The 25,359-nt window shown below is 40.5% G+C and overlaps 2 protein-coding genes across 4 annotated transcripts in view; both read left to right on the top strand.

The window, feature by feature from the left end:
* The first annotated feature begins 29 nt into the window (after positions 1–29).
* LOC133838455 (WD repeat-containing protein 44) lies at positions 30–7,412 on the top strand. 2 transcript variants are annotated; one of them, XM_062269568.1, is made up of 10 exons: positions 30–534; positions 629–863; positions 2,905–2,994; positions 3,298–3,436; positions 3,513–4,335; positions 4,398–4,598; positions 4,830–5,553; positions 5,615–6,433; positions 6,504–6,632; positions 6,695–7,412. In XM_062269568.1, the coding sequence occupies exons 1-10, from the start codon at positions 443–445 to the stop codon at positions 6,848–6,850; spliced, it is 3,408 nt and encodes a 1,135-aa protein (XP_062125552.1). In that variant the 5' UTR covers positions 30–442; the 3' UTR covers positions 6,851–7,412. The 2 variants fall into 2 exon arrangements, with proteins under 2 accessions (XP_062125552.1, XP_062125553.1); XM_062269569.1 differs by lacking the exon at positions 2,905–2,994.
* A 2,691-nt stretch (positions 7,413–10,103) lies between these two features.
* LOC133838456 (serine-rich adhesin for platelets) overlaps positions 10,104–25,359 on the top strand; it is a 40,615-nt gene continuing 25,359 nt past the window's right edge. The window contains exons 1-2 of one of the 2 annotated variants that reach the window (XM_062269571.1): positions 10,104–10,295; positions 11,360–13,600. In XM_062269571.1, the coding sequence (XP_062125555.1) occupies positions 11,976–13,600 (1,625 nt within the window). In that variant the 5' untranslated portion in view covers positions 10,104–10,295; positions 11,360–11,975. The remainder of the gene's footprint in view (positions 10,296–11,359; positions 13,601–25,359) is intronic. The other variant, XM_062269570.1, reaches the window with a different exon arrangement.

The following is a 25,359-nucleotide window of genomic DNA, read 5'->3' as shown; positions in this document are numbered from 1 at the left end:
TTGCGTAGTCAATGCAACTAAACGTAGCCTTCTGTCGTTGTGTCGTCGGGGCGTAAAACAAAATTAATTATTAAAATTGTGTAGTTAATATATTTAAAACAAAAACCACACACCCACACACGCGAATGTGTGCAAAATGCTGAATGACCAGTTTGTTGCGCTCCAGCAGCATCAGGATATGATGAAACACAACTACTGTTTGGTTTAACAACGCAAGCAAGCAGCGGAGACACAGCAGCAACAACAAAACAGGGACACAGCCCTGCAGCTCGACAACAACAAAACACACACACAGACGCATACAAAGCAAGCAAGCAAAAAGGAAAAAAACGAAACGAAAACATAATTTGGTCAATTTGCATAGTCGTTAGTGAGAGTGGGAAAGTAGATTAGGTAATTCACACACGCACAACACATTCACCACAACAACAACAATAACAAAATGAGCAAACTGGAAACCGATTCGGATAGTTCAGAGGAATTTTTCGATGCCGAAGACACAACACCCAACAACAATCGTCATTCAACTCTTGGGTAGGTGGAGAGTTGAGGAGTATTACCTCAACTTGCTTGTGACTCACCCCAATGTATACTAGATTATTATATGTGGTATTTGTTTTCAATGCAGTCGCAACAAATTGCCAGCACAGGAATTCATTTTTCCGGAGCCAGCGGTGCGTGTGAATGCGGCGGCCTCGTCGGACAGCGATGCGACACCCATTGGCGCCAACACCCCCGCCACCCGTAGTCCCACCAACAGTTTGGGCGCTCGTTTCAAGCAACAGGATGTAGTTGACTCCTCCAATGCCTCCTGCACCGCCCCCGCTCATGTCTTTGTGGAGCCGAAGCCAGTAAAGGGCGTGGTAAGTTTGTGGGGCGGACAAATGGGGAGTAACAACAACAACTAAACTTTTTGCTGGTTGCGTTTGCGTTCAATACGAAAATTGTTCTTTTTATAGATTTTTGATTGATTTGGAATTATTGCTTGCATGCACTTTTTACTTTGTTGTGTGTTTTTCTTATTTCAGTTCTCGAGTTTATAGCGATAATATAGCGTCACGTTCCCATCAGAGAGATTGTTAACAATTATTAAGATCTATTATATTATATTGTATTATAGTTCTCCAGCATTCAATGCACGTTTTCCGTTTTCCCTTTTCTGCTCGAGTGCTTTGTTGTTGTTGTGCAAAAAATCAATGCAAATTTCTTTGTGCCGATTTCACTGCGAATCCCAAAAACATAAAAACGAAAAACACACAAAGCAAATTAATTCCTCCCACTTCCCCTTCCCTTTCCCCTTGTCATTTAACGTTTTAGTCATATGGTTTTCTCTATTAGCTAAAGCACAACAGCATTTGCTTTATTTGTTTTTATAATTTATGTCTGTGTTGTGTTTTTTTGTCTCCCTTCTCTGTCGACATTGTGAAAGGTTTCGTAGATAGTCATCAAATGGTCAGTCAGACTATATAATAATATACATACAGTGTTATGCTTGACGAGGGTTGATCTATGTTTAAAGAGTGGCTATATCTATATAGTTTGCTGATTTCTGTGGCGCCCCTCATAACAAAAAAAAACTAAAACTATTAAGACTTTTTATGTAATATTTAGTTTGCCATTCGAATTTCAACTTGTTGCGACACCTGTTTTACAATATTAACTGTAATAACAATTACACAATTAATATAATAAGTGGTAACTCTAGGAAAGTGCTCTATAGATAAGATATTTGTTGATTTTATCTTCTGATTTTTGGGGCCACAAAAATTAAGTTTCTTTTTGTTTATTTTAGTTTCTTAACTGTATTAATATAATCTATATTATATTATTATATTCAGTGACAATATGATAGCGCTTTAGACAAAATATATTCAACTTTCAGATTCGTCAGATTGTATCTGCTGATTTAACTTTGTTTTGTCACTTGTTGCGAAATCTTTTTGGGATACTAAATTTCAGATTCTTTTTATTTATTTCACCATATTAACAAGAAAGCACTTGGGTACAATTCATATTAAAACTAATAACAATTCAGCCTTCAGATTCCTCAAATTCTATCTACTGATTCACACAGATTCTGATTCAGATTGTGATTCAAATTCTGTTTGCTGTGGCCTGGCAACCGAATCAATTAAATTTCATTTCAACCCCTGCAATTGTTGAATTAAGATAATTAAGCATTGTCGTTGTTGTTGTATAACATTTTTTGGTATTTTCATAGAATTTCATTTATAATATGTTATGTTGCCTTGCGCTGATTACGCGGAAAAAAAAACGAAAAAACGAAATGTCGCTTTAGCTATCTCTCTTGATAGTCGCCGCTCCAATTAATGTTAACAGCATTTACTTTGCGACTTTATTATCAGTGAACTACGGTAAAAAATGAAATAAAAATAAATAGGTTGTACCTAGACGAGTGGTAAACGTTGTTGGTCAAGGTCTAGTGCTGACCTATAAATAGCTGAAATTGACTGTGGGATCATTCCGACTGCGTTTTCCATTCATGACACTTCACTTATCGTATAGGGAATCCCTCTCCAAGCACTTTGATGATAAGAGCGCTTCTCGATCGCTTCGTTGATGTTTACTTTTTATTATTTGTTGATGTGATTGTGATTATGATTGTGATGATGATGTTGATGATTATGATAGAGGCGCTACAACAACAGAAATCAATTTTTAATTTATTTGTAAACATGTTTGCTCTTTATTTTCATATTTTGTGCTCTTCTTCTGCTCATTTCGTAACATTCAACGATAAAAACTATATAAATATAATTGAATTGTAAAACTTACATGGAATACGGTCTAAAAAAAAAAAAAAACTTCAACCCAAATGTTTGTACTTATAATTATATATATGTATGTATATAAAACAAAAACCAAAACAAAAAATCGTAATAGTCTGGTAGACAACGCTTTCAAGAACTGCGTCAATGCATGCAAAATGATGAAGATGATAATCCAGGAAATACACTCACACCTGATTCTCAGGTACTAAATCTCTCTTTTCTCAATCCAATGTAGCAATGTATTTAGCTTACACACTTATCTACTTACACACACGTTCGCATACTCACACAGACACACGCACTCTCACACCCTTAACTTTGTAACTGTAACACACAAGCTTTAGTTTCACTTTTTGTACTTGCAATTATTTGTCTGTCTATAGTCTGTTTTTCATTTCTCTCTCTCTCTTTTTCTCTCTGACTGCCAAGCATGCAATTGGCTTATGAATTCTTATTTACTAATTCTTGTTCTTGGTCTTGTTCTCTCATCTCTTGCATCATACAGAACAGCTCGATGGATGGCGTCTTTACCAATCGACCCACACATCCGTTTAAGGTGATTGAAAGCGATACGATGAGCATTCAGAGCATGACATCATTGGGTCGCGTGGGACGCATCTTGGCGGGCAGCATCGATCCATCGGGTGAGTGTGTGTGTGTTTGTATTTGAAAAACTGAGCAATCCATTTGAATGTTGTTCTCACTTTATAATCCACATAGCAATCAGCGTTGATCGTGAATCGCTGGCCTCAATGAATGCCCAACAGCAGCAGCTGCAATCGCAACAACAGCAGCAGCATCAACTGCAACGTCAGACGCCACCACCGACAACAACAACCTCGACGTCATCGACGACAGCGCCTACAACAAACGCCATAGCAGCAGGAACTGCCAAGCAACAAACACAAGCTGTGAACGCCGCCAGCTCCTCGAGTGCAGCGAGTGCTGCTGCTGCTGCAGCTGGAGTAACTGCAGCACGCATAACGGCCGCCGATAGTGCAACTATAATGCTGCAAGAACCGGATGTGATAGCAAGCACAAAGCTGACGCAATCAAAGACCACAGATTCCATCACCTCAAGTGGCCCCGTTGCGCCGCCTCGCACCAAAAAGAAGTCACGCAAACTGAGCAGCAGCTCCTCGGAGCAATTCAATACGAACGATGGCATGCGATTGCCGCCAGGCGACGCCGAGGACACCGATAGCGACACGCGGTCGGTGAAAAGTGTGCGTGATGTGCAGCAAAAGTTGCGTGACGATATTGTCAAGCAGTTTGAAAGTTCACTGAATGATGTCAGCGCGAAGGCGTCGAATATAACGCTAACATGTTCCTCAACCAGCACAATCGTGTCGGCTTCGGCGTCGACTACAACGACTCCATCGTCGTTGGCGCAAATTGCCGCCGTCAGTCATGCCTCCTCGACGGTGATGCAGGTGCGGTCTGTGAAGCCATCGCATTCGCTGGGCAACAGTGTGACGTCTGTGTACTCGAAGCCAAGTCCATCCAACTCGGCCAAGAGCAACTCGGCGCCAGGTCGCGTGAGGTAGGCAATGAATTTGCTATTGCTATAATTGAAATATGACTAATAAATGCATGTACTTTCAGCTCCATTGATCCCAATCAGGGACTCAATCTGTTCAAGGCCATACAGGGTGGCTATGTGGTCAAGCCACGCGACGAGGCCAGCAACAAGGCGCAAGGACCGTCACAGGACGAGATCGAGCGTATCGAAAAGATGCTCATGGAGAGTGCTAGTCGACCCAAGCTTGCGGGCAGCGGTTCCAACAGTTTGGGCAGTGCCACGCGGTAAGCAAAATATGCTGCACTAAACATGAACTTTAGCCTTAAATGAGAGTTGTTCCCAGCAGTCCTTACGATCTATTCATTATGTACAGAACGTGGCGGATGTGCCTCAAGTTAGTTAAACTATTGTACTTATACTTAGTGTATTGGCTAGTTGCATATCGCTAAAGTTCATGTAGCTAAAAGCGCTTTGTAAGCATTACAAATTAATCAATTGATGTTTGTTGTTCTCAGTTATACGGCGCTGTATCGCGGCATGAACGATAAGGAGCGTCGTAAGTCCGCCGGGGATGAGGATGTGCTGCGACAAATGAACATTTATGTGCGCACACGCACCAATTCGGGCAAGCAGTTGACTGACTTTGAGATACTCGAACAGGTGCCGGTCAAGAATCTGGATACGGGCGAGAATATGCCGCTATCCGAAGTGCGTTCACCGCCAGTGCCTGAGGGCTGGAATCCGCTCTCGCTGCATATACTGAAGCTCACCTCGCACCTGGAGGTCATACAGAAGGAATCGGATGAGGAGAGCGTCATTGGTATACCGCCCAGCATTGAGGGTCAGCCACCCGATGAGGATGAACTGGAAACGGAGGATGGCAGTCGCTTGAAGAAGAAGACGGCGAGACTTAAACGTTTCTTTGGCAGCACAATGCGCAAAACGGTGGACAAAGCCAAGTCCATTGCATCGGAGGTGTCGCATGCACGGCACAAAGAAGATGTTGCCGACATTGTGGATGCCATGAATCCTGAGCAGAATATCAAAATCAAAGCATCGTCCTCCAACAAGGGTCCGTATGAGTTCACGAAGCTGCAACATGTCCAGGATCTGAGTGGCGAAGACACCAGCGCAGTGTGGTGCATGAAATTCAGTTCGTGTGGCCGACTGTTGGCGACTGCTGGACAGGACAAAGTGTTGCGCATTTGGGTGCTCAAGGATGCTTATCCTTACTTCCAGGTGAGCTGAAATATGATTTAACTTTGTATCACATTTGCTTAATTGTTTTAAAATCTTGCAGGACATGCGCAACAAGTACAATGCCGATCAAAAGTCTTCGCCCACGCCATCACAAGAGTCGCTGGTGTCGCAGCATTCCGCCGAAGAGGCCATTGCCATGGCCACCGCCGCCGAGAAGTGCACGGGCCCCTTTATGCCCAAACCCTTCTGTACGTATGTGGGTCACACGTCGGATCTGCTCGACGTCAGCTGGTCGAAGAACTATTTCATACTGTCCAGCAGTATGGACAAAACCGTGCGACTGTGGCACATCTCCCGAAAGGAATGCCTCTGCTGCTTTCAGCACATTGATTTCGTCACTGCGATTGCCTTCCATCCGCGCGATGATCGCTACTTCCTAAGCGGCAGTCTGGATGGCAAACTACGGCTGTGGAATATACCCGATAAGAAGGTGGCGCTGTGGAATGAGGTCGATGGCCAGACGAAGCTTATAACGGCTGCGAATTTCTGTCAGAATGGTCAATTTGCTGTTGTGGGCAGCTACGATGGACGCTGCATCTTCTACAACACGGACCAGCTGAAGTATCACACACAAATCCATGTGCGTTCCACACGCGGCAAGAATCGCATTGGTCGCAAAATAAGCGGCATTGAACCGATGCCCGGCGAGGACAAGATCCTGGTTACCTCGAACGACAGTCGTGTGCGTCTTTATGATCTGCGGGATTTGAATTTGTCGTGCAAATACAAGGGCTACTTGAATGTGTCGTCGCAGATTAAGGGCTCGTTTAGTCACGATGGCAAGTACATTATTGCCGGCTCTGAGAATCAATGCATCTACATCTGGAAAACCAATCATGACTACTCCAAGCTGAGCTCGGTGAGTGACGCAAAGCAATTTCTAATTTGTATTATGGTTGAACGTAACAAATTGTGGATTTATTTTGCAGGTGCGTCGCGATCGCAGTGATTTCTGGGAAGGCATTAAAGCACACAATGCAACTGTCACCTGTGCCATATTTGCGCCACATCCGGAGGCCATTATCAAGCCGGAACCAGATGAAGTGTCAAACGATAAGGTGAGCTTACTCTAGTTATTTTCTTCATGTTATATTCTTTAATGGATGAATTCTTTTTGCAGTTGCCAAACAATCAGCCGGATCCGTTGGTCGAACAACATAAGAAGGGTTGTGGCTATGTGCTGGTTAGTGCCGATTTCAATGGCGCCATCAAGGTGTTCATCAACAAAACGAAACCGAAGCACAGCAGTCTGCCGTATACGGCCATTGCGGATTAAATAGCGATCAATGATTGTGTGTGTAGTGGCAAAAAATAAGAAAAATAATTGTGGGAAAATTGCAGCTTCTCTACTTTTGATTTGTTTCTTCTAATATTATTTTTGTTATTTTTTCTTTTGTACTGTATTTATGAGAAATGTGTATGTATTTTATACGGATAACGGATTACTGACTAATTGATAGCATTAACGCTTATTTATACTATACATATGTATGTGTCTGTGTTTTTAAACCAACTACATTTCGCTTAACTCTTAAGGTCGTAATGTGTATCAAACTTCTGTGTATTGTATCTTGTATTTTATTGTATTGTATTGTATGTCCTATGATCATGTCAAATTGTTGTTAATATGGCCAGCGCGAGTGTTTTTCTAATGTTGATTATTTTTTAATGACAGATGTATGTGTATGTGTGTGCGTGTGTGACGGGCTCTTGTATGTGTGTGTGTGTGATCGCTCTAGTTAATAATTTATTTAAATTTTATAACAAGCAATTGTATTGTATGTATATTTTCAATATTATTATTATGCCAATTACAATTACTTAAAGCTTCACATATATATACACACACACACCTACACTAAACAGACTAACACACACACACTCATGTATGTGACAAATACTTAATGATAATTAGCTTGTGGTAATTATTTAATATAATTATGATATTTTGTGTAAAAGTAAAGAAATGTGCAACCCTTGAGGGCTGCCAAATGCACTTTAAGCATTTCTCTTTTCTTTTTATACCCGTTTATTTACAGTGTGGCAGGGTATTACAATATGGTGGCGAACTACAATATAATGGTTTGAAATCGGAATAACAGATGGGCAGTGGCACGTTTTCAACATTTTGTTGCAACGATTGAAATTTCGAAAAACTTTCATACAGCTCATTTAAGAATTGCTGAAGAATTAAATCTGGAAATCCGGTATTGGATTTTATTAACGTCAATTTTTAAATTCTTTAATTTGTTTTCTTTTCTTACGAATTCCTCAAGCTCTCTAAAAAATTGTTAGAAAAATGCAATTTGGAAAACCTTTAATGCAGTTTGTCAAAGAACTCGTAAAACTTTTTTTTAATTTAAAGATTGTTCTAACAAATTTCTAAGTATTCCAAACAATTTTTCTTTCCTTCGTAATATAAAAAAATCTGAAGAGGGTCATCTGTCGCTCGTCTGTGTAAACATCTATCTCTTGGCTGCAAATTTGATGACAACTCTCTATATTCCCCTTCCACTTTTCCACATCATAAAATTTCGCATTGCGTGCGGAATTTTAAAGCTAGCGGATATCTTAGAGTCGAGCACACTCGACTGCAGGCTTTTCCCTTTGGTTCCCCCATTTTCATTAAATGTTTCTATTGATTTTATGCTCTCCCGGAATGTTGTAACTGTTAGAAGCGGAAGCACTTCAAGCTGCGCTAAGGATTAGAAGTGGCTCGCTGGCTGGCTGGCTGACGGGCAGAAGTGCTCCTGGCGACGACAGCTATTTAGCGTAAGTTTAACCTTCATTGTTGGGGCTTCCTGGGGGTGCGTACAACAGAAAAAAAAAACTCATTCAAGCAGAAGAAGCTGCCGCGTGTATGGAGCGTGTGTGTCTGTGGGTGTGTGTGTGTGTTTGTTTGAGCCATAATCCTTTTGTGTGTGATTTAAAAAATGAAATGGGTGTTTTGTCAATTGGGCGCTTTCTCTCTCCAAAATGGTGCATGTTGTAATTGCAGTTGGTGGTCTGCCAATTCCCGGCTGCGACAAAAATGCCAGACAAGAAATCCAGCAATATACATATTACTCCAGATATATGTATATTATGTACAATTCGGTGCGCCAAATGCAACAAAACAAAGGAAAAAATCAACAAAAAGTGTCGAAGAACAAGGAAATGAAAAACGCAGTAGGGAACCCCACTCGATTTCTCTTTTTATTTTTTTGGGGCCGGAAGAGGCAACTTCCTGAGTGCCATGGAAATCATTTCGAGTGGCGAATGGCGAGTGTGAAGAAGGGGGATTCCCTGGGACAAAGAGGCATGTCGCCTCTTCTTTGGAGGGCGGTTCTGGGCGCTGGTTGCCTACGAAAGTCGAGCTATACAAATACGGTAATTTGAAGTAGCAACCCCAAAAAAGGGAGCAAGATTTATATGTATGCTGGTAATACACATAAATATGTATGCTAGTCTATGTATTCTATCTCTGTGTGTGAGTGTTTTGACTTTCGTTTGTGCTTCACTGCAATTCTGTCTGCAATGCCACTAACCAGGCCATTAGCGGTGGCAGGAGGAGAACGGAGGAGTAGGGGGTTGTATGTTTTTGTTGAATGAATGCCGGCTAAATAATTGTTTAGTCAGACAGCAAAGTCACTCCAAAGACGATTAGTGATTCTATTCTAGCTACAATTGCAACATGCAATCAATAAAGATTTACGTACTTTGTTGTAGCTGTTGTGGGTGGAGCAGGCGTCTCCCGTTGCGTGCCACTATGCGGCAACAACAGCTGTTGCAATGCCAGCCAGCCACAGCAGCCAGACGCCGACACCGACACCGACGACCCTCAAACATCATCATCACCTGCCCAGCGACTCGTTCCAAATGCCAATCAATGCACTTTTGGCCATGTGCCAAGTTGCTCTTTATGCTCCACCAAAGAAAGAGAGCGACAGCATGTTTAACAACATGTTCTTCTCTTAAGCCGCATCGAAAGAGCATTGTGGTTAGTCTTATATTAACATGTCTATTAAAGAAACATGTTGCCCTTAGACTGCGCTGACAAACAGGCTTAAGTTAAAAGCTTCTAACGTTAAAACAAAGCCATAAATAACGCAACTGTTAACTAACAGAATCTCGTAACAGCGAGCTTAAAGTGTTAAGAGAGCCGAACCAGTTATGCTGGGCAAGAGAGCGGCTGCCATGAGTGATGAGCTCTCGTTGGCGGCGTGAGCAACGTGGCGACTCGTGCATGACACGATCTGAGTTTGTGTTGGCAAAGTCAGTTGAGTTTAGACTTGGGTAAACAACTAAAATAAATACAAAGCATTTAGCGATAGAGCCGTTTACTATATATGTATTCATTAATTTCTCCGCTCTCAGCGAGTTAAAGTACGTGTCTCGCTCACGAAACGTTTGATTTGTTTTTGTCACGCGCACATCGTTGGCGTGCACACAGTCACACCCACACGAACAGTCACTCGCACACACACACACTCAAATGTAAACAGACTGCGCCGAGATTGAGGCAAGGTGCGCTTAGCTCTTTCATGCTCTCAGTTTATTTCTGGCTCTCGTGCAAAGCGCAACGTCGTAACGGACGGCTCCATACGGTCGCTCGGTTCGCTTCGCCCCATGTTGATGTTGTGTTGTGTGTCGTCGGTGTCGGTTTCGGTGTTTTTCGTGTTTTTTTGGTTGACAACTGCAAATGCAACACACACATATGAATACGAAATACAAATACCAGTGTAACACAAATGCATTTTACATAATTATGTATTTTTATATTTATAACAAAATTCGAAGCAAGAATATTTTGTTGGTCAAAAATAAGCAGACAACACTTTTGTGTGTGGTTTTGAATGTGTTGCATGCCTAGCTGCTGAATGTGCTGCGTGTTGCACATTGAACGTTATTCTGCGGATGTGTGTGTGGGTGTTAATTCTTTGGCCTCTGTGCAGCACTTAATTAAATTAAACAAAATTCAATTGAAAAAAATTCACAAGCCTAAAGTGCTCAACAACAAGGAGCTTGAACAACTGTGTATATGTGCATGTGTGAGAGCGAGAGATGCAATATAAGTTGTTGTTGCTGAGCTGCAATGAGCAAAAGTGTTGAAGCTCACCGTTATTTATCGATTATCGATTCTCGTCGATCAATTATCATTTTGTGTGTTTTACTACAACTCTGACCTCATTTGAGTCAGTTCTAATTGCATTGCTACACTCAAAGAAATTTTCCTTGATCAGATCAGTTTTTAGTTGTCTGTAAATGCATTTAAACATCATTAAAACCAGTTTCCATTCTAAATCATTTGTTTACGTTATTTTCTTTAATTTAACTGCGCACATTTACATTTCCATAATTAATTGATGTTTTCTTGTTAGAAATAACGGTTTAGTGGCGTAACGCGGTGGGAAAAAGTCGCTGAAGCCAATTTGAATTGATTTGAACATCAAAATCATTCTGAAATCGCTTTTAAATGATCTTTCAATAGTTTTCTCCATCAAATTTGTTGCGGCCTAAACGCTTCATTAAACTTCAATTTATTCTGAGCGCATTGTTGTCGAATTTTTATTAGTTTTTTTTTTTTTGTTAATGTTGTTGATGTGGCTTTTGGCTTAATTGAGCTTTCTAACATGAAACTTCATTATGATGTCTGTGTTTTTACACGCCCGCAACAAAGCACAAAAATCGTGCAAAGCCAAAGATAAAGGCAAGCAACAACAACAACTGAGCACAACAATTATTGTAACACTTTCAAAAAAGCAGCGACAGCAACAACAACAGCTAATTAACGTCATATTTACAGAAAGCAACGAAACAATATCAACAAATATAGAAAACCCCAAACGAAATGAAATGAAAATCAACTAATCAAGGTGTGCAATTTAGTATAGGGAATCTACTAAAAACCCGCAACCCTTTCACTTACAAAAAACCAAAAAAAAACTCACTCGGAGAATCCAAAGTGCAGCGACAACGACGCAAAACGAGTTTTCAATAAGCCAATAAACCAATAAGCAAAACAACAACAACAACAAATATCAGCAAACTAGGCCCGTTAGTGTGCGCCGCCGTGGCCTATATTCAAAATAGATCAGCAACAGTGCTGTCAAAATGCAACCAGCAACAGCAGCAACATCGGCAACAGCAGCCGCTGCTTGAGAACACGAAGAGCAACGACGAACAACAAAACAAGTTTCCATTTGCGCCTTTATGCTAAATAATAATAATAAATAAACGCGTCGCAATACCAAAAAGACACGCGGAGAAGTTGAAGTTGCAGTCGAAGCCGAAGTCGAAGTTGCAGTCGACGAGTCGCCAAGTTGCCCAGGCAGCAACAGCAACAGCAAAGCAAAGCGAAAAAAAAACAAAGTGACCTACAAATACTGGTTTTCAACTCCGCGTGAGAACGTGCAGCAATAATGGCCACAATCGAAATGCAGTCAACGGTTGCGGTTAAGCGGCCGGGTCCGCCAGTGCCGCCCAGACCCAAAACAGCAACAGCGACAGTTGCTGCTGCAACAACAACAACAACAGCAACAGCAGCAACAACAAACGTGTCAACTTCACCGCCAATCATACAAAAGAAGCCCACATTTGTCAGCCAACTGAGCGCTGTGGGACGCACTTTGGTCTACAAGTCGCCCTCACTCAATCTGCAAAAGAAACAGGCGCAAACACAAACGCCCACCATGGCGCTAGTTGGCAGTGCCACTGCCACAGCCACAGCTGCCGCAAGTGCCGCACCAGCAACGGCGCCGAAGCCACCGTTAAAGCTACGCAAAGCGCCGGATGTGCCCACAGCCAAGCCCAGGGAATCCACTGGGAATGCTGTTGTCAGCGTTAATCGCGCCAATTCAGCTGTTGCACACAGCAGCAGCAGCAACACCGCAACACCTTTGAAGGAGACACGTCTCAGTCTCGGCAAGGTGGATTTCGAGCGTGCCGGTCTCCATTTGGCCAAACAACCGTTGCCCAAGCCCCGTAAAATCGTTCAAATGCCGGTGGCCACACTCGATATGGATGACGATGTGGCTGCCGCATTTGTGGCACCGCCAGCGACGCCGGCAACCAGCATCTTTCGTCGCTCCAAGACCACCTTGGACAGTCCGCTATCGGGCTCATCGTTTGGCAATGGCAATGGCAGTTTTCTCAGCGGCAAAACGGTGGAGATTAAGAACAATTTGAAGAATGCCGCCGAGCGTTTGTTCTCCGAGATCATCATCAGTCAGTCGCAGAAGCAAACGGCAGCGGATACCACGATTATCACGAAGCATGAGCGTGCCATACAGCATCAGGCACTGTTGGAGCAGGAATTGGCCCAGGAGCGGCACACACGCTTGCAGCTGGAGCGGGAACGGGAGCGGGTGAGGGAGCGAGAGCGTGAACAGGTGACCATCGAGGCGGCAGGAAATTGCACGCGTATCAATATCAATCCAAATCCCAATCCCAATCCCAACCCCATCAAGTGCTCTGTGAGTGCTGGCAATACGCCAGAGAAGAAGCATACCTTCCATGAGTTGCTCATCTCGGAGCTGGCGGCGATGCGCAATCGCTCCTGTTCCCTGGAACAGTTGCCCACGACACGTTCGTTGTCCGTGGCCAAGGTGACGCCTAGTAAATCGTTGTCGCGTCAACGTTACAACTCCATCGATGATGCTGACACGGAGGATGTGGATGCCGACAATGTGGAGGATGCCGATGGCGATGAGGAGGATACGTTGACCTATGCGGTGAACAAGTCGCTCAAGGAGAATGCCAGCAATTTGAATGGCAACTCGACGCCACGCAAACGTTGTCCCTCGGGCTGCTCATCGGATTCATCGCCATATGGCACGGAGAGATCGCAGCGCATTCGCACTTCGGATTGGATCGAGGTGGGCGACAATGGCAAACAGGTGACGTTGACCAGTTGTCACATTAGCCTCGAGGATTCGGGCATGGAGGATGAGGAGCGACTCGATGATATGTCATCGTCGGGAGTGGGCGATAGCTGGGACAGTGTCAAGGAGGCAGAGAACGAGAAGCGTTGTCGCAACGTCAAGCGGTGAGTCAGCTATGCAAATAAGTGGGAATTTTATGGGTCGATTGTAATATTTACAATGTGTGATAAGGTGCTACATAAAGGGTTTTATTTTTAGCAAAGAATACTGAATTACACGCCCTACAACTTTCAACAATATTTGAAAGTGAAATTATAATTCTTGTTGAGAAGGGTGTATTAATATTCTTAAGAATTTCCATTAGTCAGAACTGTAAACTCAATAAACTTAACCACAGAAATGTGCTAAAGATAAGAAGTTGAATTATGGGAGAGAATACTGAATATATTTTTAATTCATTAACTTAATGCTTATTGAATCATATTTATTAATCTACATGACATCTGCATTAAGTTCTATTAATGTAATTATGAACTTCCATTCTTCTATTTGCTGATATATGCTATAAATAAGGTTATAAATGATGACATTTATTTTATGAGATTTCTCTCTTAATGTGATCATTTTCATATAAAGTATTTTAACTTTCAACAACAATTGAATTAAAGATGAAACTGTAGTTATTATTGTAATCATTCAATGCATTAATACGATATATTAATACGCTTACGTATTACCATTGGTTACAGTCTGGTAAAAAAACGAGTTTATATTATGAGGAGCAGTTGAAATATTTTACATGTTAAATGCCATTAAAACTTGTAAAAATAATGTTGGCAAATAAAGCCATAATTCTCGATGAGGTTGGGTTTATTACATAAATGTAACCATATGGTGGATCTATTAATATGTTTCCATTAGTCAAGAACACGATAAACCTATTTACAGAACTCCAAATGTGATTCATGCGATTTAACAGTTGGCATTTCTTTTGTAGTCAGGATTGGGAAAACGCATATTTCCTCTAAGCAGTAACGCGTGAAAAGGTTTCGAAACAAGTTGATCCCAAGTGCCAAGTATTACGATATAAATATTAAGGTATTAAAATTATTTGCTGTGAATCGTGACTTTATGGAACTTTTTGTACAAAAAGAATTCAATTGAAAATATTCGTGACTTTTGAAAAACACTCGCTAGAAAAAATCGGATTCCTGAAATGCAGAAAACAAATTCGTAGCTGGCGGGCAGCATTTTGATGTTACCCTGCTCAATTTATATTGTTCTTAGTTCCTGGAATTCATGTCAAATGGCATTGCATTTGTTGACAGCAAAATGGTTTTGCCCTCTGGACCTTCCCTTTTTTTCATCTCCCTCTCTCTAGGGCTAAAGGGCACACGTGTCCTGACGCGCTGAGAGTAATTCCCATTGTCAACATCATTTTCCTTAATTAGTTGCGGGACATTGACAGACCCTTTCTACTATGTACCGCATTCGAAGCCGCAGCCGCAACGCGTTGCTGCCTCCCTCGACGAGTCGTAAAATTGTTTTTGCCACTTGCATTATCAGCGGATGTAGGAAAAATCAATAAAATACCACACAGCCCAAAACCATAAACATCATTGCAAAGGAAGCGAGCCGGCGATAAGATAGGACAGTTATCTGACAGATATGAAGATGCTACCGACAGATACGCTGCAGATTCACAGGTAGCTCTCTGCCTGGTTATCGGCTACCTGTTAAGGGGTAAGGGGTAAAGGGGCATGCTCCCGGATGTGGCGGGGCGTGGCGTCGCTGTCTCCCACTGTGGTGTGAGTGTGTGTCGCCTGGCGAAAACTGCTTGCAAATTCCCAACATGTGTAATTTTATTTATGCGCTTACCGCAATTATTTCACCGAGTTTCACTGAGCTTTGCTGACACGCTTTACATGCCCAGGGCACAGCACTTGTATCTCGTATCTCACAGATACACACATACACCACATGCTGTACTCTTGGCCCATTGTTTTGTCTTTGGCTGTTCATGCAAATTGCTGCCAACTCGGGTTCTCTTCAGTGTTAGATGCGGTTTGAACAGCTTGCCTGGTTTATTTATGCTTTTGTACATTTTTGTTGCTGTCGCTGTTGTTGTTGCTGTTTTTGTGTTTCTGTTTTTTTGATAAATTATTGCTGACACCATTTCGAAGGTGTTTGTTGTTGCTGTGGCACGTTGCATGTATGCGCATTACGCTCGATTGCAGCAGTTGCAACAACTGCAACAGCAAAAGCAACAGCAACATCTTGCAATATTTACAACAACGTCTACTTATGTCTCATAAGCATGTACCGAGCATATTGTTGTGTGTTTAAATAATTTTGTTGTATGCATTTTTCATAAAGTAAATGCTTATTTCAACAAATCAAAACTCGTTTTCCACAGTCGTTGTACGATATTCGAAGCGTTGTTATTATAACTGCGCATATAAATATGTGAGTATTTTAATGCACGAGGGCAGCTCAATGTGTAATTAAATATCAAAGTTATGCGGTGATTACGATCAAGGAATTCAGATTGTTCCAATTATGAACATTATTAAAATGCATTCTTAATTTCAACATTTTATTTTTAGTATTTTTCAAATGTTGAGAACTCAATACTGTTTTGTTTGTAGAAATTGTACAACTTTATAATGAATTTTCAATTGACTGCTTATATTTTTAGCACATATTTGAAATCAGATTTAATTAGCACATAATTTGCATTAATAATTTTTGTATTACTTTGAATTTGTTTGAATTTTGAGAAGTCTTTGAGTATTATTTCAATAAAATAAATTGGATTACTGTTGTGTTTGTTGAAATTTTATCAATAAACATTTAAATTCGAAATTGCTGGCTAATATTTTTAGCACATTCTAATTTGTGTTTATTAGTTTAAATTAAGAATAACTTTCCCAAAATAGAAATTTTCAAAAATGAATGTTAAATCTTCAATTGTCGGCTAATATTTTTAGCACATATCCCAAATGAATTTTATAATCACACAACTAAAATTAACAATTCTTTAACAATTCGAATTTCCTCAGAATTTTCAAATACAAATATAATTGCAAAATTATCCTCTTAAAATAAATATAAATTCTGTTCTCTTTGTAGAACTTTTATAAACGAATATTCAATCGTTTGCTAATATTTTTATCACCCTATTCCAAATTGTATCAATTATCACAAAGTTTGCCTTAACCATTTTGTATCATATAGAATTTCTTAGAATTCAAATCAATTATCACGCTGTTGGAATTAAGAATTTTGTATCACATTGAATTTCTTAAACAAATCTTTAAGATGAAGTGTCCCAATAAAACACATTTAAGCTAATCCCTTTTGAGAGTCTATTTTTTATGAGAACTTGCTTTTCGGGGGGAGTTTCCTAATATGTATTTACAGCACCACCCTCGTGTTTTGAGCCCTCTATATGTATATATGTGGACGTGTTTGCGGTGTGCTCAACGTTGATTATCGTGACTCACATTGTTTGGCATTTGGCGCGATCGCACACATAACTACGATATACATATGTATGTATATAGTAGTATATAAACTCGCATACATGTGCCACTATAATATTCAATATAAATGCAAATACAATCGGTATACTCGTTAAGAGTCATACGAAAAGCTCTCATACTCATCGTTGTATACTATACTGAATATACTCCGCTTCTCCGTCTCTTGAAGCTTGTGAAATTCACCCAAGCGTAGAGCGTCTCCCAGAGAGTGTTTCGGTCGTTCGGTCTGTCAGAGCCATTGATTAGTCATACGTTTTACGTGCTCCGCAATGAGCCAAATACTAGTCGATAGAGTATTCTCAAGCAGAAACAGAAACAGCAATGAATGGTGTGTTGGCAATTATGTTGCATCAAGCTTTTAGCATGCTCATATAAATTGACATGTAGAGAGAAAGCTGTGAAAATCTTTTTTTAGAACTCAGCTGATCAATTTACACGCTAGCTAGCTAGCTAGCTTGTAGAAAATTGCAGCTTACGCTTTGGTAATTTGGATGAGTAATACTATACTTCTATTTCACACACTTGTGCTCAATTTAAATAAATGCCAAACATGGCCGACTGATTAGAGAATTGAGAAATTCGAGAAATTGCTGAATTGTTATAAAGTTCTTAAGTTTATAAGCCAGAAATTTGATTAGAGTTTAAACAGATTGTAAAGTTTCCTTTTTTTTTTTTTTTTTTTGTGTGTTGTACTTAATTAAAAATGCCAATTGGCTATCGACGGGGCGCTCTAATTGACTTGTTAATGAAACTTACGTCGATGTGGTTGATGCGCTCAGCAAAAGCCGTGAAAACTTTCCTAGAGCCCTGCAGTCCGCTCGAAAACCAATTATCCGTCTTCACATACCAAATCAATTTGTGAGTGTATGGCCACAAGTTTTGAGGAAAAACTCTTTACGTGCTTCTTTTGTATGGCTTTCCGATGCAATTTCCTTGTGGCTGCTTCCCCAACCCCCAAAAAGATACATACATACATACGTCTATATATGTATATAAAAGAAACTGATTAAGCCATTAAAAATTCAAGCGCAAACTGTGTGTGCAGACTAACGAGCTTTTGATTAAATGATATGCTGCCTCAAGTTTTTTTTTCTGTTTTTTTGTATTTCTTTTTGGTTTTTGGGGCATGATTTAATGTAACGAGTCTACTATATAAAGTAATTTTCAGTCTATATATGCCCGAAAGTACAATACAGAGTATGCATGATGAGTAAACCAGTTTCAGATAATTGCAACAGACACAGATGCTGAGCTGCTTACAACAATGAATTAGTTACTTTGACTAAAGCTAGAACATTAAATCAGTTGGTAGTTAAAGTGAACATGAGTATTGTTATCGTTTCTCTATTTTGGCATCAGTTCAGCAGAGACAGAGAGAGTTTCCCTATGTGTCGATCAGAGCAATTCTATCATTAGTTTTCTCTTTTCATTTGGGGGGCTCTTCATTTTAGACTAAGTGCAACTCATGTCGGTCATTGGCATTTAAACTCGCACTCTCACACACTCGTACAATGCATTTTCTTCTTGAATTCATTTCATTTGGCAATTGATGGGTTGGTTGTCTTTCTTTTTCTATCTCTCTGTCGATGTTTGTTTGTAGTCGGCTTTTCATTTGCCCATTAAGGCAAAAACAAACGTGAAAATGGTGAATTCAATCATAAATTTATGTATGCCCCCGATAACAATGCTGTAATTTGGCGAGCAGTTTTGTTTATCTAACAGTCGGTCGATGTTGATGTCGATGTCGACAATCGCTACGTTGCGTCCCCCTTAATTGAAGTGCCTTTTGTTGGCTTTCATTGCACTTTTACCACAGCTACAGCTACAGATAGTTAGATAGATGGATGGATGGAAAGATACTTATGTATCTATGAGTGTGTGTGTGTGTGTGTGTGTGTGTTGCTTGGGTTGTAGGCCGATCGATGCGGTGTAAGTCAATGGGGCGATTAACAAACCAAATTCGTGCAAATAATTAAAGGGGCTGCCTGCTGCCATTTCGTTAGAGTTCGACCACTGTGCACAGTGGAGCTGCGAGCTGGGAGCTGCAATTATAAACGAATGGCAGCAACGCATGCGCCCGACATTTTTATTGCTGTGACTGGAGAGGATGTGGCACAGCAGCAACAGCAGAAACAACAACAACAACAGTAACAATAATAACAATAACACAATAAGACATAATCCAATTTGCAAAGCAAATCCATAGACGAGATAAAGGCACAAAATACACGACTTACATACGGACTTTATGTACAGAGCAGTCACAGTTTTCTATTTATTTATTGCAATTTGCCAGTTTGTTGCTTTTTCTTTATTTCTTTCTTTTGTCTGTTTTTGCAATTTTTTATTGCATTCGTTTTTTTGTTGTGCTTTTTTGTTGTTGTTGTATTTGCATTTGTTGTTATCGGCAAATCGCTCAAATGGAAGGAAGCAGCTAATGCGCATTTTGAAATATGAAATCGAATGATTTTTAAATGTAACTCGCTGCTGCTTTTGCTGCTGCTGTTATACCTCGTAAATATATTATTATGCCAATAATATAATTTATCATATCTCTCCCTCTCTCTCTCTCTTTCTCTCTACCGAGTTGCCGGTTGCTTGTCGGACGCGTCGTTTCCTTAGTGTGTTCGCTTGCTCAGTGGGTAAAAATGCAAATTGGAAATTGCATCTTGTAGATGCAGTTTTCTTATAAGCATAAATGTGTAGTTACACACAGCAACACACACAGAGAGGTTGACTAAGCAGTTGGCATCGTGGATTATAAAATAAATTCAATCAAAGCGAAAGCAATTGCAACACTCGCAACTGCAACAACTGCAACTGCAATGCGGTCACCCGACTCTGCTGTCGACTGCTGCCTGCTGTTATTGCTATTGTCATTGTTGTTGCCGCTGCTGCTTTTGCTGCTGTTGTGTATTGTCGGTGTCGTAGTTGTAGTTGTTGTTGTTGCAGTTACTGCAACTTTATTTTAATTTAATTGCATAACTGAGTAACAGTTGTCCGTTGTCAAGAATTGTAAAGCATTTCCGTAATGCACACAGCAGCAGCAGCAAAGTATTACAATAATACGAGTATCTCTCATTAACATTTGTCATCTTTGAATAGAACAAAGTATTGTTTATTTGTTTAAAAGCTTACAGCTTTCTTAGAAATCTTTATAAAGTTCTAGCTACTAACTTTGTCACCAACAATCTTCGCAATTTCCATAGTTGAACTTTTACTTTTCAAGCTGCACAAAAAATAAACATATTTAGAGATTTACAAGAAATCCACAAACACAAAAACTGGGCACGTCCCGCCCTGGAGCCATGCCCGTGTTTTGCTTTTGTTGCTTGCTATAATTTGAGCTAAAAGTCTTAATTTACATGATGCAAAACATTTCCATTTCCATGGCCATTGCCTTGGCATGCCTTCAGTTTGTTTTTCTCTGCATTTTCAGTTTCGTTTGGCTTATGCGATTTGTTTCCTTTGAAATGCGCTGCGCATGCGCAACAGAGATGGAGAGAAGTTTCACTGGAGGGGGGCGGCCTAATAGACATTTGCAAATGATTATTAAAAACGAAACGAAACCTGTGTCGTAATAGCGACGACAACGACGACGACGACGCTGCAAAAGGCAAAACTGCCTCTAGAGACTCTCAATTTCCGAGCATAATTTTCTGGGAATTGCAACAGCAACAGCAACAGCCAAAGAAACTGCAACTGCAACTGCAACTGCAATCGAAAATGTCTTTAACCAATTGCAGTTGGTTTATTTTGCTTCTCTATGTTTATGCGCTGATATCATTTGCATATTTGCTCATGGATTTTCATGGAAATTCTTGGCTCATAACCATTTTGAATATGCCATCCATCACAAATACATTACCGGAAGTGAGTTTCCCCCCTCGTCATGCGGGCAAGCCGTAGGTAGTAGGCATCTAAAACTAAACTAACAATATTTCAAACCTAAACAAACTGTGACAATCGAAGCAACCGAAGCACAACATAATGCAATAGGTCAAACATTTTGTTGACAGCTGGTCAGCAGTTGGTTGTTCTGCTATTTGTTTGTTTGATTTGCTTGTTTGTTTGTTTATTTGATTTGGTCCGTATGATTGATGAAGAGCTGGAAATAATTGCCACGATTTATTTACGCACCAACAACAACTACTAGTTGAGCATAGTTTATTTTGAAATCATTAAATTACTCGCATAGCTCGTTTCAAGGCAACGTCGCATTTTGACAAATTCGAGATCGACCTTTAAGATTTTGTTGCCTTAATTTGAAACAGTTAAATTAAGCCAAAAGCAAAAAGCAAACCAACGATTAGCGGTTCGTGTGTTCGTCTCTCTTTATCAGATATCAATGTGAACAACACAGCAGCATCAGCCAAAAGTATTGCATATAATTTATTGATTTGCTGGAATCCCACAATCCCACAGTCTGCCACAGAGTGCGGGATCATTTGAGTGGCGCTTATTACAGCACACACAACGATTGAACTAATGAATCAGAATTGAATTGATTTAATGACCAGCGCAGAGAGCACTCAATGAGCATTCAAAACACCAAACACAATTTGGCAGCAACGTGCAATTCTCAGACAAATCTGTGGGCTGGTTCGGAGTTCAGAGCCCCAAATCGTAGGTGTTCTCCATAGGCACACATAGTCGCATAGGCACGATCGTAGATCGTAGATTGTCTGTGTATTTTTCTGATGCTGAAGCCAAGTTTAGACTAATAACACAGAAATGTAAAAATCACGCAAAGCAATCATAAATTATAAACACTAGAGTCAGTCACAAAAAGCTCGGTGGAACTGTGGAACTGAAAACCAAACCTGCAAGACGTTGACGTTGTTGTGCTTGCCTCATGTGGCTGTCATTCATTCACTCAGTCAGTCAGTCAGTCAGCCAGTGAGTGAGGTTGTAGCGTTGTAATTATGATGAGTGCCACTCGCTGCCAAAGATACACACGCCAGATTCGGTTGCCGAGAGTGTGAGAACCGTTAAAGTATGGCAAAGCGACTTTAACTGAACAACTGAGCGAGTGACTGACTGCCTGACTGACTGACTGAATGTCGGGCTGACAAGTGCTGGGCTCGAGCTACTACCAAATAGTTTTAGATGATGCGACACAAATGCAGGTTGAACGCGCCGAAAGCCCAACTTCACATTAAGTAGCACAAAGTGCGCAGAGTGTTCAACTCGATGTCTGGTTACGGTTATGGGTTATGTCGTCTACCATAAAGTTAGTCATTCACTCAGTCAGTCAGTCTGTCACTTGGTTATTTAGTTAGTTAGTCAGTCATTCCATCAATCTACAGACTGCGTGAGCAAAGTGCTTTAAACAGAAGTCAACACTTACTTCTTGGCCAAAACCACAAAAAAAAAAAACAGAAACCTAGGCCTGAGAAAGAATTGTTGTACTCGTCGTATTGTAAGTCCCTCTAATAATCATCATACTCGTAATTGCTGAGCATCTTGACACTTTACTGTAACTGATTGTAACTCTTAGATGGTCTGTGACAGCCAACTGCCGGATTCGTTGATCTGTTTTATGGGGCCCAAGCTTTGTTCTTCTCTGACTGAGAGGTTGGGTCTATGGCCACGTTTTGTGCTTGGGAATTGTGTGAGCTAACAACAACAACAACAACAGCAACGAAAGATTTCTGATTCTTCAAGATGTCAGTGCACAACGGTACTTTGCTCTGTTCTCTTGAACTTTTCCAGCTGTACAAATATTTGGCTTTGTATTAGCTGTGGGTCAAGTGTGAGCCCATATAACTTTCTTTATATAGGATGGTAAGAGTTAAGAACTCTACAAACAAAAATAATTATTGTAATAAAAGTAGAGTTTCGACATCTTTCTGAAAAGCTAGTGAAATGCAGTACCAACTTACAATTTTCTTTCTTAAGAACATATTTGACCTAGAGAGTGCTTAAAGTTAATAGAGTTCGTCTCAATGTCATTCAGCGGCTGCTTAACTCGGAATTGTTATTTTAAATTGTTCTACAGCCCGTTAAAATGTTATTGTTGCCTTCTCAAGAGTTATTATAGTTTCTATTTTGTCTTAATGAATTGGTATTTTTTTTGTTGTTGTTGAAAGAGAATCTAAATCTTGAGACTGAGACTGAGACTGAGTAACGGTCAATGATACGATCGATTGTCATACTCAGACAAGGTGAAAACTAAACGCACTTTAAATTGCTGTGGACAGGCGAATAATTAATTTATTTGGCCCACAACTTCCCTATTTCTTTATGTATTAAACTTTGCGGCTAATTAATCGACTTTTCAGTCAAAATGTGTGCTAATTTTATGCAAACTCATCGACGTGAGAAAAACTAAGCGAAAAAATAATAGAAACTGTAAATTTGTGACGAAAAAAACAAAAAACAAACAACAAAAAAAAAAACCGAAAGCCAAACAAAAGCAAAACAGCCACAGATGCGGAAAAATTGGCCAACATCGCGTCCAGTGTTCGACTGAGGCGACTGAGGCGACCTGGAAGTGGATGTGGATCTGGACGCACATGCGCGTAGGTTGCCAATGTGTCTGTCTATTAACCTGGCCAACTGGCTAGATGGTTGGATGGTTGGTTTGTTGGCCGGGTGGCTTACATAAACCCACATGACGATACAATTTGTGTTGTTTTTGGTGCGATTTTTGCTTGTTGTGCGCTGTGTGTGTGTTGCGTTAATTTATAACATTAGCCGTGTGTGTTAGGCTGCCCAAATAAAAAGCGAAAAAAACAACAAAATGAAGCGAAAAGAAAATTGTAAGAAAACTGAAGCCGCTTACGACATGCGCAGACTTGTGCGACTTGTGACGAGCCACAAAACCACTTGGCCACCACTTCAAGTGTGGGCCATTGGAACCATTGCAACAATCACGAGTCAACTCGATTCGATGCGATTCAACTCGACTCGACTCCAATCGAAGCTGTGGCTGTGGCTGGACCTGAACCAATTCACGAGACGCGACCAGCTACCGGAAGCAATTCGCCACTTAATGCACTTGAGCTAAGTTTTGCACCAAAAATACAAATTTAAATTTAAAATTTTCGAATTTTGTTGTGGTTTTTTTGTTTGGTTGTTTTGGCCAACTTAGATTCCGGCTTTGCTCCAGCTGTTCCACTCGTTCACAGCCGGTTTGGTTGCTCTTGTGGCCAACAGATTCCTGGCTGACACATCTCACACACTGACCATTCACTGAACCCGCAATCCATGGAATCTAATCAAATTTACCAAATTTACGACCAGTAGCAATTGGGTCCATAAGTTTGTATCTTGCGCACTTGTTTCACCTATTTGCGTTACCTCTTTTTTTTTGTGTGTTTCTTCTTTTTTTTGTTGTTGTTGAAAGGGGGGTCTTTTATATTGCTTTCAGTGTAGTATGTATCTCAAGTGTTTTTGGCGCAATTGAACTTTATGAGTTTTGAGTTTGTTGTATGTGTATTGCCCAAAAATAGCAGTTGCTGTTGATTTGTATCTTATGGATACGAAAAACGAAACTATGCAGTCAAGTGCGCGGATTGCTCAAGTTTCCTGCTCCACAACCATTCGCCACTGGTCCGCCGAGTGGATTGACTTTTATCTCATGTGTTCGCTGTGTGTTTGCCCAATGCAAATGAGGAATTTCACTTGCCTGCGCTGCGTCTGTTGTTATTATTAACCCACATGATTGAAGCACTTCACATTTGGCAATATGCACTGAAAGTCTTAAAAGAACAAAGTCTATAAGGAAATCCGCAAATACTTTGGAATCAATCTGTTTCTCATTGTTGCTTCACTTTAAATTGAGAGTTTGTGTATTTTTTCTATATTTTTTGTGGTTTTATTTTTAAAAATAACTATGCATAAATAAACGTAAATAATTCACCTTACATATTTGATATATTACCAGACGACTTTCGCTTTTGTATGGTCAGAGCTAAGGCAAAATACAAAATACAACAACAAATAAAGAAGAAACAACAAGCAAAGTAACTGTCGTAACCAATGCCAGGTAGTTTCTAAGCCAAAAGCATCGACCCATCGTTAAAAACCCAGCGATGACAAGCTGCATAAATTAAGAAACCCCAGAAATGCTATTTGCAAAGCGAGAGCGAGAGCGAGACGAGAGTCTCACAAAATAAAAAAAGAAGAAAAAAAAGTAAGTTAGTCTCTTGTTTGTTGGTTCTACTAATCAGAAAACCGAAATCAAATTTCGCTTTTCGTTGCGACTCGACTGAGACTCGAAAGAGAAACCCGAGACTAATCGTATGGAACGCAGGTCACAAGACTAAACGAAATTTATTTGGGTAACCAAACCGAGCCAACGTACTACTACGTGAAATGATGATCGTGAATCGCCTTAGCTTTCGGCCATACAACACTTCTTCATCGGTTGG

The sequence above is a fragment of the Drosophila sulfurigaster genome, chromosome 2R (genome assembly GCF_023558435.1).
Source record: "Drosophila sulfurigaster albostrigata strain 15112-1811.04 chromosome 2R, ASM2355843v2, whole genome shotgun sequence".
In the NCBI taxonomy this organism is placed as follows: domain Eukaryota; kingdom Metazoa; phylum Arthropoda; class Insecta; order Diptera; family Drosophilidae; genus Drosophila; species Drosophila sulfurigaster.
Note: the sequence above shows the minus strand (reverse complement) of the source record. Positions and strands in the feature narration are given on the sequence as shown.